Source organism: Mytilus edulis, chromosome 14 (assembly GCF_963676685.1).
Source record: "Mytilus edulis chromosome 14, xbMytEdul2.2, whole genome shotgun sequence".
Classification (NCBI taxonomy): domain Eukaryota; kingdom Metazoa; phylum Mollusca; class Bivalvia; order Mytilida; family Mytilidae; genus Mytilus; species Mytilus edulis.
In genome coordinates, this window is record NC_092357.1 from 23,958,386 (window position 1) to 23,977,861 (window position 19,476).

Here is a 19,476-nt window from a genome sequence, read left to right on the forward strand (position 1 = left end):
ATTTCAATTATAAGTAAACTTTTCTCGGCAATTTCAGCCATTTTTTTCATAAAATTAAACTGTCCTGGCAGATTTTTTTTAACTTAGTTATTATTTATTTTTATATTTTTTGCAAATAATATAAGTAAATACCATGTTCTTTATTATGCAATTTAAATTTTAACAATATGTTGAGTAAAACAAAAGTTACAGATAAAAACGTATCGAAAATAACTGTCCTGGTTTTATCTGTCCTGTTAATAGACCTTCCCCGAACTGACCTCCTACCATTTCCGGTGCATGTTGTACGATTTTGATATTCTTTCGTTATCAACTTATTGATATTTATTATTGAAAAGTGTTGGGTGGTAGACTTCGAGGTGTTTTGAAAAGACTTTTCTGGTATATACCACGTATTTGAAAAAAAGAGACTGAGAGTATCGTCATTTGTCGTTCAACAGTGACACTGACAACAGGTAAACATACATGTACACATCATTTGCCATAATTTCAAATTTGACAAAATAATTTGTATACATGACTTCACTAAAGAAGGATAAACACAATAAAATTGAGAATGGAAATAGGGAATGTGCCGAAGAGACAACAACCCGACCATAGAGCAGACAACACCAGAAGGTCACCAACAGGTCTTCAATGCAAGGAGAAATTCCCGTACCCGGAGTCGTCCTTCAGCTGGACTCTAAACAAAAATATACTAGTTCAGTGATAATGAACGCCATACTAAACTTTAAATTGTACACAAGAAACTAAAAAGTTAAAATAATACAAGACTAACAAAGGCCAGAGGCTCCTGACTTGGGACAGGCGCAAAAATGCGGCCGGGTTAAACATGTTAAACACAAGCATTTGTTTTTAATTTGGGAGGTCGACCTATCAGTGTATTGAAAAAAAGTGCCTGTGACTAGTGTGAGCCTGTCAGGGGGGTCTCATTGGGAGTTCTGATCCTGAATCCCACTTGCTGTTTTGTCAGATTCCTATATCCCGCTTACGCCATGTACACATGTATTTAAGCAATTCTCATTGTTTTGTTATTTCCCATGTACGTTCGACTTGATTTCCTGTTTTTACGGCACAATAATTTGACTTTCACGTGTCACCCTTACAAAAAATCGGCTATCCTGTGTCACGCTTAGACCGAAATGAGACCCACTGTGAGGCTACATTGTAAATTATTTGACCAGATATTTCATAAATTATTTCAGGTCACCGCCACTGATATTATAATTTACCTTTTATAGATGCCATAGGTCTGTACATGTAAATCTGAGTCAGTCAAAACTATTATCACCTGATTTGAACCCTGTACAGTTGTACAAACATGATCACACAATTATGTTTGTTTTCATTCCTGTTACTGTAGTACATGATAGATTTTGTTTATTTTTAACTTGGCATGAACTTGATTGTCCAAATCAATGCAAATCATTATGACGTCTTGAAAGGCTATTAATATTTATACTTTTTTTCTTTGACGCCTGCCTTAAATTGACGTCAAAACACCAAACTCATATTTTCAGAGTGAATTTACAGCTGTATCATTATATAAAAAAGAAGATGTAGAATGATTGCCAATGAGACAACTATCCACAAAAGACCAAAATGACACAAACATTAACAACTATAGGTCACCGTACGACCTTCAACAAAGCCCATACCGCATAGTCAGCTATTAAAGGCCCCGATTATAAGACAATGTAAAACAATTCAAACGAGAAAACTAACGGCCTTATTTATGTAAAAAAATGAACGAAAAACAAATATGTAACACATAAACAAACGACAACCACTGAATTACAGGCTCATGACTTGGGATAGGCACATACATAAATAATGTGGCGGGGTTAAACATGTTAGCGGGATCCCAACCCTCCCCTAACCTGGGACAGTGGTACATGTATAACAGTACAACATAAGAACGAAATATAAAAATCAGTTGAAAAAGGCTTAACTCATCAGTTAGACAAAAAATACAAATGGACCTGGCCGGGTACATTATGTTTATGTTTATTAAAATGTTTAGCCGATTTCTCTGTAATATGCCTCCTTTAAGGAGGGGCAGTAAGGGGGTATCTGTACAAAAGAACATGAAATAAAATTGCCATTTCACGTTGAACTAACAATTAAACATGTCTTGAACGTAGAAATTTATACTGATTTCACGAAACACAGTGAATAACGAACTGCTGCACATGAAATAAAAATGACAAAACACGTTACACGTATTAACCCTTTTTTTGTAACCACCCTCTTTTAGGAATATAAAATATATTTTTTGCATTAAACTCAGTAAAATTTGACGGAACTATCTAAATAAAAGAAAATGGAAATTCTGCAAAATTTGGCATGTTTGGGTGTTTCAAATCAGAGTTTGTTGCGAACATTTATTTTTATATTCTCCTAAAAAGAAATCAGATGACATGGATAAACATTTTTAAAATAGCAGAAAATAATCATCGGCCTCGGATGGAATTGTAAATTATTTTTTCATTACAAGAGGGATTTATTGAAAATTTTGTACAAACACACGCAAACATTGTGTGAGTATTGCATGGCAATACATAGTCCACTTCTGGTTAAAAATTTAATTTTTGGAACAAAATTCTAATTTGAGCTATATATATATATAACATCAAACAGGATGTAAAAGAGGGGCAAAAGATACCAGATGAACAGTCAAACTCATAAATCGAAAAATAAACTGACAACTATATGTACACTATATTAAACAAATATCAAATCAATATCTTTTAGCAAGATGAAAAAAATGTTGAAAACTGATTATTTCAGTATATTTTCCATGTCCAAGCACCATAACTCTGCACAAAATCATCAGACTAGAACAAAATCTGTAAATTGTTATGATAAAACTATAAACCAATTATCAAATCAATATACATTGTATTTAAGCATAACAAAATAAAGGTGGAAAAAAAGATAAACATGTTATGTTATTGTTAACACTGCTACATGTATTAATACTATTTACAGGTATTTCATCAGTTTGTGTTGTTGGAGTGGCAACTTTAGGTTCTTGACTACATTTTGACTACATTGGAAGCTGAATGTAAAACTGGTTACATTTATTTTGTAACGTAAAGTTAACATTGTGGTAAGCTTATTAAGATTTCAAAGCACTTAACCCCCATATCTGGTCCATGACCATGTTAACTAAAGAAATTTCATCCCGAAAATTTAAAAATTGGTTATAAAAAATATATAGTGCATAAACTCACCATACATGTACGTCATGTATGTACAAGCAACCCTGAATTTTATTTAAAGGTCCTCATTCGCAGATTTTATTTGCCAGGTGTGTGGTACAGCCTCAAGTACTAGTTAGTCTCTTGTTTTAAACAGTAATTGTTATAGATGTTAAAAAAAAGAAAAATTGAAATAAAAGTAAATTGATTTTTTTTTTAAATCTTGGTTGAAAATAATAAAATTTGAAAAAGATAAACATGATAAAGTAAAGTACCGTGTACTGATAACACCTCTTTTTACAGGTATTTCTTCAGTTCTAACTTGTTGGAGTGACAAAGGTTTTTGCTTACATTTGAATCCAACTATAAAAGATCATTTATATCAAGAACTGATATAGTTGTGGTAAGTTAATACAGCTTTTTCAGATGTTGAAGGAACATTTGATTTAGTTATATAGTTTACAAAAATTCAAATACAATTATTTGTTTGTTTCAAAACTTTCTAAAAGTGAAATTGTGAAATACTTTTTGTTACCAGTCTGTTTTGATTCTAATTTGTAAAAGTAATCTTAAAAACATTGATGTATTATTGACTTGAAAGTAAAAAGTTATTAAAAAGGAAAGAGAAACTAGGCAGCCACTGTGATGATTCCTTTTTAGCTCACCTGGCCAGAAGGGCCAAGTGAGCTTTTCTCATCACTTTGCGTCCGTCGTCGTCGTCCGTCGTTGTTAACTTTTACAAAAATCTTCTTCTCTGAAACTACTGGGCCAAATTAAACTAAACTTGGCCACAATTATCATTGGGGTATCTAGTTTAAAAAATGTGTGGCGTGACCCGGCCAACCAACCAAGATGGCTGCCATGGCTAAAAATAGAACATAGGGGTAAAATGCAGTTTTTGGCTTATAACTCAAAAACCAAAGCATTTAGAGCAAATCTGACAAGCAGTAAAATTAATTATCAGGTCAAGATCTATCTGCCCTGAAATTTTAGATGAATCGGACAATCTGTTGTTGGGTTGCTGCCCCTAAAATGGTAATTTTAAGGAAATTTTACTGTTTTTGGTTATTATCTTGAACATTATTATAGATAGAGATAAACTGTAAACAGCAATAATGTTCAGCAAAGTAAGATTTACAAATAAGTCAACATGATCGAAATGGTCAATTGACCCCTTTAGGAGTTATTGCCCTTTATAGTCAATTTTAACCGTTTTTCGTAAATCTTAGTAAAAGAGATGATTTCAGCTTTCCAATTGTGAACTTTCCATTTCTAAGTAGCAACATTCCAGCAGCCCCTGCATACGGGGTATATATCTCCCAATTGATACGATATTCCCGTGCTTGCATTTCCTATCATGATTTTCTTGATAGAGGTTTGCTGCTCACAAGGAAGCTATTAAACCAAGAGTTCCAAATAGTGAAGTTGAAATCATCCCTTCGTAAATTTTACGGACGCCATCACGAGTTGGTTGACCGTTATGGAATAACCGTTTCACAAATGATATCGGATATGTTCCTTACGTCGTAACTACAATCCCCTTCCCTTTCATGAATATGACCTACCGAATTAGACTATTTACCGGATTTGTAATCACATAAGCAACACGACGGGTGCCACATGTGGAGCAGGATCTGCTTACCCTTCCGGAGCACCTGAGATCACCCGTAGTTTTTGGTGGGGTTCGTGTTGTTTATTCTTTAGTTTTCTATGTTGTGTCGTGTGTACTATTGTTTTTCTGTTTGTCTTTTTCATTTTTAGCCATGGAGTTGTCAGTTTGTTTGAGATTTATGAGTTTGACTGTCCCTTTGGTATCTTTCGTCCCTCTTTTACAAAAATCTTCTCCTCTGAAACTACTGGGCCAAATTAAACCAAACTTGGCCACAATCATCATTGGGGTATCTAGTTAAAAAATGTGTGGCGTGACCCGGCCAACCAACCAAGATGGCCACCACAGCTAAAAATAGAACATAGGGGTAAAATTCAGTTTTTGGCTTATAACTCAAAAACCAAAGCATTTAGAGCAAATCTGACAAGCAGTAAAATTAATTATCAGGTCAAGATCTATCTCCCCTGAAATTTTTAGATGAATCGGACAATCTGTTGTTAGGTTGCTGCCCCTGAATTGGTAATTTTAAGGAAATTTTGCTGTTTTTGGTTATTATCTTGAATATTATTATAGATAGAGATAAACTGTAAACAGCAATAATGTACAACAAAGTAAGATTTACAAATAAGTCAACTTGACTGAAATGGTCAGTTGAGCCCTTTAGGAGTTATTGCCCTTTATAGTCAGTTTTTAACCATTTTCGTAAATCTTAGTAATCTTTTACAAAAATCTTCTCCTCTGAAACTACTGGGCTAAATTAAACCAAACTTGGCCACAATCTTCATTGGGGTATCTAGTTTAAAAAATGTGTGGTGTGACCCGGCCAACCAACCAAGATGGCTGCCATGGCTAAAAATAGAACATAGGGGTAAAATTCAGTTTTTGGCTTATAACTCAAAAACCAAAGCATTTAGAGCAAATCTGACATTGGGTAAAATTGTTTATTAGGTCCAGATCTATGTGCCCTGAAATTTTCAGATGAATCCGACAACCCGTTGTTGGGTTGCTGCCCCTAAAATGGTAATTTTAAGGAAATTTTACTGTTTTTGGTTATTATCTTGAATATTATTATAGATAGAGATAAACTGTAAACAGCAATAATGTTCAGCAAAGTAAGATTTACAAATAAGTCAACCATGATCGAAATGGTCAATTGACCCCTTTAGGAGTTATTGCCCTTTATAGTCAATTTTTAACCGTTTTTCGTAAATCTTAGTAATCTTTTACAAAAATCTTCTCCTCTGAAACTACTGGGCCAAATTAAACCAAACTTGGCCACAATCATCATTGGGGTATCTAGTTAAAAAATGTGTGGTGTGACCCGGCCAACCAACCAAGATGGCCACCACAGCTAAAAATAGAACATAGGGGTAAAATTCAGTTTTTGGCTTATAACTCAAAAACCAAAGCATTTAGAGCAAATCTGACAAGCAGTAAAATTAATTATCAGGTCAAGATCTATCTCCCCTGAAATTTTCAGATGAATCGGACAATCTGTTGTTGGGTTGCTGCCCCTGAATTGGTAATTTTAAGGAAATTTTGCTGTTTTTGGTTATTATCTTGAATATTATTATAGATAGAGATAAACTGTAAACAGCAATAATGTACAACAAAGTAAGATTTACAAATAAGTCAACTTGACTGAAATGGTCAGTTGACCCCTTTAGGAGTTATTGCCCTTTATAGTCAGTTTTTAACCATTTTCGTAAATCTTAGTAATCTTTTACAAAAATCTTCTCCTCTGAAACTACTGGGCCAAATTGAACCAAACTTGGCCACAATCATCAGTGGGGAATCTAGTTTAAAAAATGTGTGGTGTGACCTGGCAGACCAACCAAGATGGCCGCCACGACTAAAAATAGAACATAGGGGTAAAATTCAGTTTTTGGCTTATAACTCAAAAACCAAAGCATTTAAAGTAAATCTGTTTATCAGGTCAAGATCTATCTGCCCTGAAATTATCAGATGATTCGGGCAACCTGTTGTTGGGTTTCTGCCCCTGAATTGGTAATTTTAAGGAAATTTTGCCGTTTTTTGTTATTATCTTGAATATTATTATAGATAGAGATAAACTGTAAAAAGCAATAAATGTCGGCAAAGTAAGATCTACAAATAAGTCAACATGACCGAAATGGTCAGTTGACCCCTTTAGGAGTTATTGCCCTTTATAGTCAATTTTTAGCCATTTTTCGTAAATTTTAGTTATTTTTTACAAAAATCTTCTCCTCTGAAACTACTGGGCCAAGTTCATTATAGATAGAGATAATTGTAAGCAGCAAGAATGTTCAGTAAAGTAAGATGTACAAACACATTACCATCACCAAAACACAATTTTGTCATGAATCCATCTGCGTCCTTTGTTTAATATTCACATAGACCAAGGTGAGCGACACAGGCTCTTTAGAGCCTCTAGTTTTTTTTTAACTTGTCCAATCACAAAAAAAATAATTAAATACAGTCGACTCTCGTTATGTCGAAGTCAGCCGGACCAGAAAAATATTTCGAGATACACGTAGTTCGACTCAAACGAACACCGGAAGTTCGACAATCTAAGGGACACAACTCTTGCTTAGCTTGGTAAAGCTAAAATAAATCCGGGTGAATATGACGAGGGGATCGATATTCTAGTATCAGATCGATGTATTTGTATGTCACAGTCTTTTATTATTATAATGACTGTTATTTTTACTTATTCAATTGTTTCATAAAAAAAAAATCCTATGGCTTTTCCAAGAGAGTAATTTCCAATCGACAGTTTCGTAATTCAGGTCGATAATAGCTGACAAAATTGTTTATTCTCGGATACAAGAGATTTAAGAAAATTTTGATTTCTATTCATTTTGTTTTATCTCACTCTTTGTTTTCAAAAGAACATATAATAAGATTAAAGACGCCGTTTGAGTAGTTTTTAGGTGATCATCCACGGAAGCCATAATCCTCACTTTATACACACCCAAGCTCATTAGTGTAAATCACAAATTAATTGTTTTGTAAACAATTAAAATACTTTTTCATGAACATTAACAATTTATCACTAATTATTTATAAAAATTCTACAAAAGATAATCTTAGGAAAACACTCATGGAAATAGCATGTCATAAATCAATACAGTTGTCAGTGACCGGAAATTTAATTACACGTGTATTGTCAGATTAACTCTTCAATCCATTTAAATCCCGGAGGTCATGTTTTGACATATGTGTATTAGTTCGAGATAAAAAATGATTTTTGAATGCTTTTGTTAACCTTGGGACCGTAAATTTAGTTCGACTCAACCGAAATTTCGACTCATCCAATTTCGACTCATCAGGAGTCAAATTACATACTTTTGTATGGAATAAAGTTCGGGACCACGTGAAAACTTCGACTCATCCGAAATTTCGAGTCAACCGAGTTCGAGACAACGAGACTTAACTGTACATGTAAAACGATACATACATTTTTTATTAATATTATGACATGAAATCAAACCTAGAAAAATTGTCAATTTACTTACACCATTGCATGTGCTTGCTGGTGTATCATGTGAATTGATATTTATGTTTACATCATGATGTATTTGCTATACAATTCTTTGAAGATCTTCTTGAAGTTACTTTTATGGTGTCTATTCTATTTATATATACTTTATTCTGATAAACCGCTTTATCATTCATAACTCTAATACTATTGCACAAATTTTCTTAGCTTAGGTTGTTAAGATGTACTCATAAGTTCCCTGAACTTATGAATATTACAATGGTTTGTGAATTTTTTATCTAAGTATTTACATGATTTATTTATACAATGAATTGATATTCCAGGAATTTTACTCTATTTTTATTCATTCTAATTCTCTAATAGTTGATATCATGGTTTTTGTTTTATTTTTTAGACAATGCCACGTAGAGGTAGTAAAAAAAGTGATTTGACAAAAAGGAAAGAGCAAAGAGATAGAATGAGAGAGAGAAGAGTTAAGCAGACTGATGACAAGAACCTCATCTCCACGGTCAATCAGAGCGGCACCTCTCTAAACTGTCCGATACTTAATGATCAGAGCGTCATCTCTCAAAACTGTCCTATCAATAATGATCAGAGCGTCATCTCTCAAAACTGTCCTATACATAATGATCAGAGCGTCATCTCTCAAAACTGTCCTATACATAATGATCAGAGCGTCATCTCTCAAAACTGTCCTATAAATAATGATCAGAGCCTCAACTCTTTAAACTGTCCTATACAACAAGATCAGAGCGTCAACTCTATAAACTGTTCTATAAATATTGATCAGAGCATCAACTCTATAAACTGTTCTAAAAACAATGATCAGAGCATCAACTCTATAAACTGTCCTACAAACAAAGATCAGAGCGTGAACTCTATAAACTGTCCTATACAACAAGATCAGAGCGTCAACTCTATAAACTGTCCTACAAACAATGATCAGAGCGTCAACTCTATACACTGTCCTATACAACAAGATCAGAGCGTTAACTCTATAAACTGTTTTACAAGCAATGATCAGAGCGTCAACTCTATAAACTGTTTTACAAGCAATGATCAGAGCGTCAACTCTCTAAACTGTCCTTTTGAACAAGATCAGAGCGTCAACTCTATAAACTATCCTACACACAATTTTCAGAGCGTCAACTCTATAAACTGTTCTACCAACAATGATCAGAGCGTCAACTTTCTAAACTGTTTTACAAACAATGATCAGAGTGTCAACTCTCTAAACTGTCCTTATGATACTGAAACAATCAAATTAAATCCATCAATCAAATCAGAATCAAATCGATCAATCAAATCTGAATCAACTATATCAATAAAATTAAACAAAACAACTAAATCAATCAAACTAAATGAATCAATGAAATCAAAAGTAGATCCTGAATCATCTACATCAAAACTAGATTATGAATCAGTTGAATCAATTAAAAATAATCTGGATAATGAATCAGTTAGAATAAATCTGGATTTTGAATCTGTTGAAACAATTTATGCTTTTGAATCAAATGGAACAAATCGGGATCATGAAGTGGTTAATAGAACTCTGGATAATGAAAAGGTTAAAACAAATCTGGGCTATGAATCAAGGAAACCAAAACAGAGTTCGAAAAGCACATACAATTTAAAAGAAACTATGGTTTCAAATTTAAATGATACAATCCAATTGGGTACAAACTTGGAAAAAAAATCAAGTGATGCAAAAAATGAACACACAAATAGTCTTGAATTCTTGAAGAATATTGGGAGCATAATTAATGAAAAAGAAAATATACAGATGGATTTTAACGATTTTTTAGAATTTGAACAAGATGACAATTTGCTGAAACTATATAGTCAAAGGAACAAAAGAACAATACCTGAAAACAGTATAGAGGCTCGTAGATCACTTTTTGATAATTGGGTAATTCAAGGTAGTTTTCATCAAGGAGATATCAGATTTGGAATTAACAGTGGGAAGCAATGTGTTGCAAACTGTTTATCAGCTCTGGCCCATAGTAAATTTAAAGATCTAAATGATTGGAATCAGATTTATTTAGACAATGTTTTGATAGATGGAAACAAAATATATAGCCGTATTCATGGTGATAATATTCATTTACTTGTATCAGACCTACCAGACATGATTGACATGTCAGGAATGTTACTGAAAATATCAAGAAAAGAATCAATAACAGCTGTTGTAGATACTTCTGGAACTATAAATTTTAGTGAATTTGGAAATTCTTTACCTTTAGACCAAGCTTTACAAGAGTCTCTCGTAGACTATGATGCTTGCTTTATATGTGCATATGACACTACTTTTTTAGCCTTGAAACATAATCAAGATTTACTTTTGTTTGATTCTCATGCATGAAATAAGCTTGGCTTTAAGGACAGCGATGGTAAAAGTTTACTTTTAAAGTTAAGTAATCTGGATCACCTATACCAATACTGTTGCAACATGATGGCTGGTGCAAGTCAAAATCAATGGTTTGAAGTGACAGGAGTCAGTATTTGTATTTTTGGACAAGAACCTAAGATCAAAACTAACGATGAACTTTCCGGAAGTCATAAACCATTAATCACCAGTGAATTTAGATTGTCTGAAATTTTAGAAACTGTAAACAAAGATGAGATTCCTAAAAGTCAAGAAAATGTTACTCAGATCAGCAATATATCACCAGAAATACTCCAGTTGAACATTTGCAGTAATGACATTGAGAACGTTAATGAAGTACACATTAATGAGGTTATTAATGATGATGAATCTGATATTGAGATATTATCTACAGCAGAATGTTTTTATGATTTCATACCCTTGAAGACTTTTTTAAAGAGGAAGCTTTGTAAATTTGTTAATATACGAAGCAAGAAAATATCCAAACAGAATTCTACAAATTTTTATAACATAGGCCAACCAACTGCTTGCAAGACTATCACAGGTGATGGAAATTGCTTATTTAGAGCCATTTCATATTCACTCTCTAATAGACAAGAATATTTTGGAGACATACGAAGGGCAATAGTTGATCATTTGTTAAGAAATGCAGAAGTTTTCAAGTCATTTTTACAGCCAAGATTTAAAACTGTAGAAGAGCATATACAAACTCTCAGAATGGAAGAAAATAATGTATGGGGAACTGAACTGGAAATAGTAGCTTGTGCTGACCTCCTTAAAACAGACATTTATACTTTTTTTAATGGTACATGGATTAAATATTCTTCATCTCAAATAAACAGCAATAATTGTGTTAATGATCAAGCAATTTATCTTCAACATAATGGAGATATCAATCATTATGAAGTTGTCACAGCTGTAAAACAAAAGACTATATCACCAAATGGATTACAATCTAGACAAGAACATGAGTATGACATTTCAAGGAAATCTGAGGTATCAACAAAGAAAATGAAAATTGACGAAAATCAAATGAATGACTCCCTCAACAATACTGATTCAAAAGTCTTAAAAAATGAAAAAGAAAGGATCAGGTACATGACAGATGATAAATTTAGAGCTAGAAAGATAGACACATCTAAAAGAAAATATCAGGAGAATGAAGGAATACGTTCAAAAAAAATATGTTCAGGTATTAAAAAATATGAAGAAAATGAAACATACAGAGAGAATTTGATACAAGCAGGTATTCAGAAATATGAAGAAGATGAAGATTACAGAAATATCTTAATACAAGCAGGAATTGAGAAATATAAAGAAGACAATGAGTACAGGGAACAGCTGAAACAAGCTAGTATACACAAGTATAAAGGAAATGAAAAGCACAAAGAACATGTAAAACAAGAAAGTACACACAAGTATAAAACAGATGAAAAGCACAAGGAACATGTCAAACAAGAAAGTATACACAAGTATAAAACAGATAAAAAGCACAAGGAACATGTCAAACAAGAAAGTATACACAAGTACGCAAATGATGATGCACACAGAATTAAGATTAAACAACAAACATCAGTACGTCGTGAAAATCTTCAGGTAGAAAACAAGCAAATAAATGAGGTAATTAGAAAATTTAAAGTTGAAATTAACAAAGGTCCAGAATGTGTGTGTGCTTGTTGTTTGAGGTTGTTTTTTGAAAAACAGGTTCAGATCTGCAAGAAAGAGTATTATGATAATTCCATATTTGATTTAGTTACAACAGATAAATACCAACACAAATGTACAGATGATTGTAAGACAAATTGTGCTTTTGAAGGAACATGTAGAACAAGTCTGTGGATCTGTTATACTTGTCATCGTAAAATGTTGAAAGGTAAAATACCTGCAGACTCCTTTTCAAATGGTCTATTACTAGAAGATGTTCCAGTAGAGTTAAAACAGCTTAATTCAATCGAGCAACAACTTATCGCCCAGAACATTCCTTTTATGAAAATAATGGCTTTACCAAAAGGAGGACAAAAAGGGGTTCACGGACCTGTAGTGTGTGTGCCATCTGATTTAAAAAAAGTAACTTCTATATTACCCCGATCTGAAGATGAAAGTCTATTACTGAAAGTTAAGTTAAAGAGAAAGCTTAGCTACAAAGGATATGACAAATATCAATTTGTAAGACCAAACCATTTAGAGCAAGCTCTTTTGTATTTAAAGGATCAAAACATATGGTATAAAGATGTGGCAATCAACAAAGAATGGTTGAATCCAATTCCTGAATTAAATGATGATCAAGTAGTAGATGATGAATCGGAATCTGATGATACTGAGCTAGTGAGGGAAAACATAAAAGAGGAAGAAAAAATTCAAACAACATCCTCTACAACAGGTAATGAAAGAGAAATTGAAAGCGAACCTGCTAGCTATATTGATGATAGACTACGTGGTGTTCAGTTAGATACTTGTTTACAACCTGCTGATATTGGACAAGAGGCTTTAGATTTATGCTTTGACCAAGTTTTTAACATTGCTCCAGCAGAAAATAACAGTCCTCTTAGTGTTCTCCAAGAATCAGGAATTGAAGCTAAAACTTTTCCTGTACATTTTCCAACCGGTAAAAATACATTTGATGAAATCCGTGAAGAAAAACTGACAATTGGAAGGTACTTTAATCTTCGATTGATGAGTGTTGAAAATAGATTTGCAAGGGATACATCCTACATATTTTTCAGTCAATATTTAACAGAACTCAACAGTGTGATTTCAAATGTACAGATATCTCTCAGAAAAGAATGCCCTTTTTCTAAAGAGGGAAATAAAATAACTGGAGAAATGCTGTGCAATAAGGAAACCTTGAAAGAGTTGTTTAAAAAAGATGAAGCTATTAAATATTTAAAACCTATTAGAGGAACTCCCCCATACTGGCAAAGCTCACAGAAAGATATATTTGCAATGATCAGACAGTTAGGTGTGCCAACATTCTTCTGTTCTTTTTCTTCAGCAGACTTCAGATGGTCTGAAATTGTTAATACAATTTTAAAACAACAGGGTGACATAAGAAATACTGAAAATATGACATGGGATGAAAAATGTAAAGTTCTTTGTAGCAATCCTGTTACAGCAGCAAGAATGTTTAATAATAGATTCAATACATTTCTAAAGGATGTTATCATGTCAGAAGCTGAACCAATCGGGAAAATAATTGACTATTTTTACAGAGTTGAATTCCAACAAAGAGGTTCTCCTCACACCCATTGTTTGTTTTGGGTAGAAAATGCTCCAAAATATGGTGAAGATAGCAATGAAGAAGTTATGAATTTTATTGACAAGTATGTTACATGCGAGATACCAGATGAAAAGGTAGATAAAGAATTACATGACATTGTTATGGCAGTACACCAACACAGCAAAAATCATTCAAAAACCTGTAAGAAAAAAGGAACAGTATGTCGTTTTAATTTCCCAAGACCTCCTTCAACTAAAACATTCATCTCTGAACCAAGTAAACCAGATAAGGATACTAAAAAAGACGAAAAAGTAGCAAAAGAAATATTGTCTGGATTGTGGAAAGTTATAAAAGAGCATGAAAATGAAAACTTAGATGTATCTGAAATTTTCAATAAGTCAGGTCTTACTCAAGAAAGCTTTGAACAGTATTTTCGTTTCATCACCAATCGAAACACAGTAGTTCTTAAACGTGAGCCAAATGAAATTTACACCAATCAGTATAATACACATCTTTTAAGGGCTTGGAATGCAAACATGGACATACAGTATATTTTGGATGCATTTTCCTGTGTTGTATACATTATAAGTTACATAAGTAAATCTGAGCGAGAGCTAGGATTACTCCTCCAACAAACCAAAAATGAAGCTGAAGAAGGAAATTTAAATGCACAACAGACTTTGAAAAAAATTGGAACTTCATACCTTCATCATAGAGAGGTTAGTGCACAAGAAGCTGTTTTTAGAGTTACTGGATTAAGACTAAGAGAATGTTCTAGAAAAGTAGAATTTATACCTGTTGGTGAAAACCCATGTAGAATGAGCATTCCTCTGAAAGACCTTGAGAAACAACAAAGTTATAAATCTTCCAACAGGAAAAGGAGTAATAGTGACAGTGAAGATGAAAATGATGATGAAAATAAAATTTGGATGAACAATATAGTTGATAGGTATAAAGGTAGACCACACATTGATTTGTTTATCAAAATGTGCCTTGCAAGTTTTGGTTCAGAATACAGTGTGTTACGAGAGTCACAGTTACCCCAGAAAATTAATAAAGAAACAACCTTCAAACTTGATGGAAACCTTGGACATATTAGAAAGCGCACAAGAACCTCACCTGCAGTTATCAAATATCCACGTTTCTCACAGGAAACTTCTCCTGAGAAATACTTCCAAAGCATATTGCAACTATTTTTACCATACAGGCATGATGAACAGTTAAAACCTCCACTATTTAATACATATGAAAATTTCTTCACTTGTGGTAGAGTTAAGTTTACAGGGGATAATACTTTGACTTCTGTAAAGGAAGTTGTTATCAAAAACATGGCAGATTTTGTGAAAACTGGTCAAGAGTTAGAGGATGCAGAAAATCAATTGCATGAAACAGATCCAAAAGAAGATGCATGGTGTGAATTATGTCCAGAATCAGAACTGAACAGAAGAGAATGTATTGATGAAGGGAAAGTAACAAGTGTGATTGAAGAAGATTTGTCAGAAGCAACAATACCAGATTTGAATAATGCAAAAAGCTCATCATCTGTTGGAACTAATCTGCTGTCAGTTTCCCTCACAAAAAATGAAATTATTCCAAGACTCAGAAGTTTGAATGTGAAGCAGAGACGAATTCTCTATAAAGTGAGAGATTGGTGCATTCAGAAAGAAAATGGAAAAATACCAAAGCCTTTACATGTATTCATAACAGGAGGAGCTGGAACGGGTAAAAGTCACTTGATCAAGTGTATACAATATGAAGCAACTCGAATATTAGCACAAACTTCAGAGAATCCAGATGATCTAACAGTATTGTTAACAGCTCCAACTGGTACAGCTGCATTTAATATCCATGGATTGACGATTCACAGTGCTCTTGGAATTTTCAAATCACTTTCAGCTGATCATGCAACTCTAAGTGAAGACAAAATAAATTCACTCAGAACAAAGTTAGAAAATTTGCAAATCCTGATCATTGATGAAATTTCAATGGTCAACAAGAAATTGTTGTTTTTCATTCATGAGCGACTTAGACAAGTGAAAAAAAGACCAGATAATTGTTTATTTGGAGGTGTTTCAATAATTGCTGTTGGCGATTTTTATCAGCTGCCACCAGTAAGAACAAAAAGGGTAGACAAATTATATGTAAACGACCCCTCTAATCCCTCAAATCATCTTTGGAATGGTTTATTTGAAATTGCTGAATTGGATGAAATTATGCGTCAACGCGAGGATAGCTTATTTGCAGAACTTTTAAACAGGTTACGTGTTAAACAAAAAAATGAAAATTTGACTTCTTTTGATATGGAAACTTTAATCAGATGTTTAGGTGATGGACACGATGAAGCCTTGCACATATACTCTACAAATGCAGAGGTTGATACTTTTAACAAGGAGATGATATTGAAGTTATGTACAGAACCAAAACTAATTGAAGCAGAAGACTATGAAAAAAACAAAACATCAGGAAAATTGACCCTGAAAAAAGTCCATTGTACAAAGTCAGATGTCTGTCTTCCAATATCTATTCTTTTAGCTGAGGGAGCAAGAGTAATGCTTATCAAGAATGAGGACACATCAGATGGTTTAGTAAATGGAGTAATGGGAACAGTAATTTCTATAAAAGACTACTCAGTTAATTCACTCCCAAGTGCCATATTTGTTTTCTTTGACAATGAAAGAGTTGGAAAAAATGCAAAGTTGCAAAAAATCATCTGTGGAAAACGCTGTGTTGGTTTAAAGCCTTCAAGTGAAGACATTCCTTTAAGCACCTGTGTACGTAAACAGTTCCCATTGAAACTAGCCTGGGCTTGCACTATTCATAAAGTTCAAGGATTGACAGTTGAAGAATGTGTTGTTGATTTAAATAAATGTTTCACTTATGGTCAAGCATACGTTGCCCTTAGCAGAGTTACCTCAAAATCAGGTCTTCATATTAAAAGCATAGAAACTGAAAACTTGACAAGAAAATTTTCTGTGATCCTGATATTGTAAAGGGTGTTGCAGAAATGACAAGATTTTTACCTGAAGTTGAGGATGAAAGAGAGGAACAGACAGATATTGTCCAGATAATGTATCACAATATTCAAGGTTTGCAGACTCATGCAGAAGATCTCAAACAAAATCCAGACTTTATAGGTGTCGATTACATTTGTCTTGCTGAAACCTGGGCTAATCAGGAATTTGCTTGCTTTGAAATGATTGGATATGATGGTTTTCATTTGCCGCGATCTCAAGCTTTTGAAAATGACAACTCTTACTATTCATCTTTAAAGGAAATGCAGCATGGTGGTGTGTGTGTATTTTATAAGCACTCATCGGAAACTGAACTATGCAACTTGGCCTCAAACTTGGAATGTATAATTTTCAAGATAAAAACTGAAAATATTTTAGTTGCTACGATCTACAGAACTCAGAAGTATAATGTCGGAAAATTTTTGGAGAACTTGGAGACGTTAATCTGTAAGATGCAAGAATTATCAGAAAAAATTGTAATTATTGGTGATTTTAATCAAGATATTTTAAAAGGATGTTATACAGTATTAAATTTCATGCAATCAAAAGGTTTCAACCAGCTTGTCAATAGTCCAACAACAGAGGGTGGTACACTAATTGATCATGTGTATGTCAGAGGATGTCCTGATATATCAGTTGCAATAATGCCCACATATTACAGCTACCATGAGGCACTTAGAATAGTACTTAAAAGTTGAAGACCCAACAAAGATTTGTATATGAAAATGTTAACAGAAAAACAGTTTGTTTTAATTTCGATTTCAAACATTTAAAAAAAATATTTTAATTTTGATTTCAAACACAGAAAAAATATAAAAATAATGCCTCCTAAAGTCCAACCCTTCGTCCCCGTCGTAGGAGGCGGATATCAGCACTAACGCATAATTTAGTGCTGATAACAAACAGGGCCCTGGCAGTGACCAGTGAACAATGTTTGGTCTTGCTGAATATGCATGAAATATTTGCAACAGCATGTTTAGCAGACAACAATCAGTGTAGGTGTTCTATTTATTAATTTAATGCTTTTTTCATAATGCTGTGTTTTAGTCTCACCTTTTCAATCAATGACTAAAATTTGAGGATTCAAAAATTGTGGCTCTTTCAATAATGATATTAAGCATCAGCAAATCATTTTTTTTAAATGGAAAAAAGTTTTAATGAATATCATATTTTTTTTCAGAATAAAAATCAACATTTCCAAGACAGTTTTTCTTAGCAGTGAGAAGAGGGATTTAAATCTCAATTGTTTTAGCTCTTGTGCATTGTTTTATATATAAAATTGCAAATGCCATGAGATGAAATAGTTGATAATGATCAGTCAGCAATGAATAAAAATGTGAATCAGGTGTTTTTAGAGAATTGTTAGTTGTGACAGGTTTTTTAAACTTGAGCTGAAAAGGTACGTAGACATTTTATGGGATATTTGCCCCTTTTATATCTAGTATTAGCTGTATGGTTATATAACTCATGAACAATATATAGTAGAGACTTAGTCTTTTGATTTGAGGCCCGTTTTTATGACCTTGAAATTGTGGTCAAGGTTTAAGTTTGATTTGTCGTTACCTTTGCTTTAACTTTAAATTTCTGCATGATAAAGCTATGAAACTTTGTGCTGTTTAAAAGTTGTAAGCCATATGATTTTGAAAAAAAACTACTGGAAATAAATTTGGTAAACAGGAAGTGGCTACTTTTTCTACCTTAATGCAAAAGTATATATTTTGAAATTCGGAATACACAAAGCTATCATCTAGCACTAAAAATTACATTTCTAAATGAGGTTTGCTTCTTTCAACATTTAAATATATGTTATTGGGTTGAAAGACCTACAATTGTTCTCTGAACAATTGGTTTTTAATTAGGTCTTTCAACCTTTCAGTTGAAAGACCTATAGGTTTTGTTCTGATTATTATTATTATTATTATTATTATTATTATTTTTTTTTTTCTTCCGCCAACTTTTTTTACCTTCGCTGTTTTTTTGTTTCGCAAGATGTCGTTTAGATATTTGAAATATGATATCGAACAGTTTATACGCTTTTGAAACCAACTCTGCTTAACCGAATACTTTCCCATATAAGAGTTATCTCCCCGAACACTGTTTTTATTGTTATCTCTAAGGCTTCGCAACCGTATAAGAAACCGACAAATTTATTTTTCCAAATTGCTCGTTATATCCTCAGAATGTTCTGTTTCATTTGGACCGAAGCTATCCGGAGACTCCATATGAGAGTTATCCCCCCTTTTATATATGATATAAGTGATTTGCATTTCTAACTGGTAAACCATAAGTGATAGAGACCTAGGGTCTTTTGATTTAAGATCCTTGGTCAAAAAAAATGAAAATTAGGTCAAGGTCAAAGGTCAAGGTCAAATTTTAAATTTTGATTTTGGCTTATTTTCACTTACTTCATTAACTTTATAAGATTTCGACAAATTATTTTTACTAAATTGTTAGTTGCGACATGTCGTAACTCATAAATTTTGATTGGAAGGGTGCGTAGACAATAAATGGGAGTTTTTGCCTCTCTTATATTTAGAATTATGCGTAAAGTGATATTACTCATGAACCA

General features: G+C 33.1%; 2 protein-coding genes across 2 annotated transcripts; both read left to right on the forward strand.

Moving 5' to 3' along the window:
• Nucleotides 1-252: 252 nt before the first annotated feature.
• On the forward strand, nucleotides 253-17,730 carry LOC139503045 (uncharacterized). Its single transcript, XM_071292718.1, has 3 exons — nucleotides 253-455; nucleotides 2,992-3,112; nucleotides 8,688-17,730. The coding sequence occupies exon 3, from the start codon at nucleotides 10,743-10,745 to the stop codon at nucleotides 16,884-16,886; it is 6,144 nt and encodes a 2,047-aa protein (XP_071148819.1). The 5' UTR covers nucleotides 253-455; nucleotides 2,992-3,112; nucleotides 8,688-10,742; the 3' UTR covers nucleotides 16,887-17,730.
• LOC139504064 (putative uncharacterized protein DDB_G0282133) lies at nucleotides 8,691-10,655 on the forward strand. The gene has a single exon (XM_071294123.1). It carries the CDS (start codon nucleotides 8,691-8,693, stop codon nucleotides 10,653-10,655), a length of 1,965 nt encoding a protein of 654 aa, XP_071150224.1.
• Nucleotides 17,731-19,476: the final 1,746 nt, after the last annotated feature.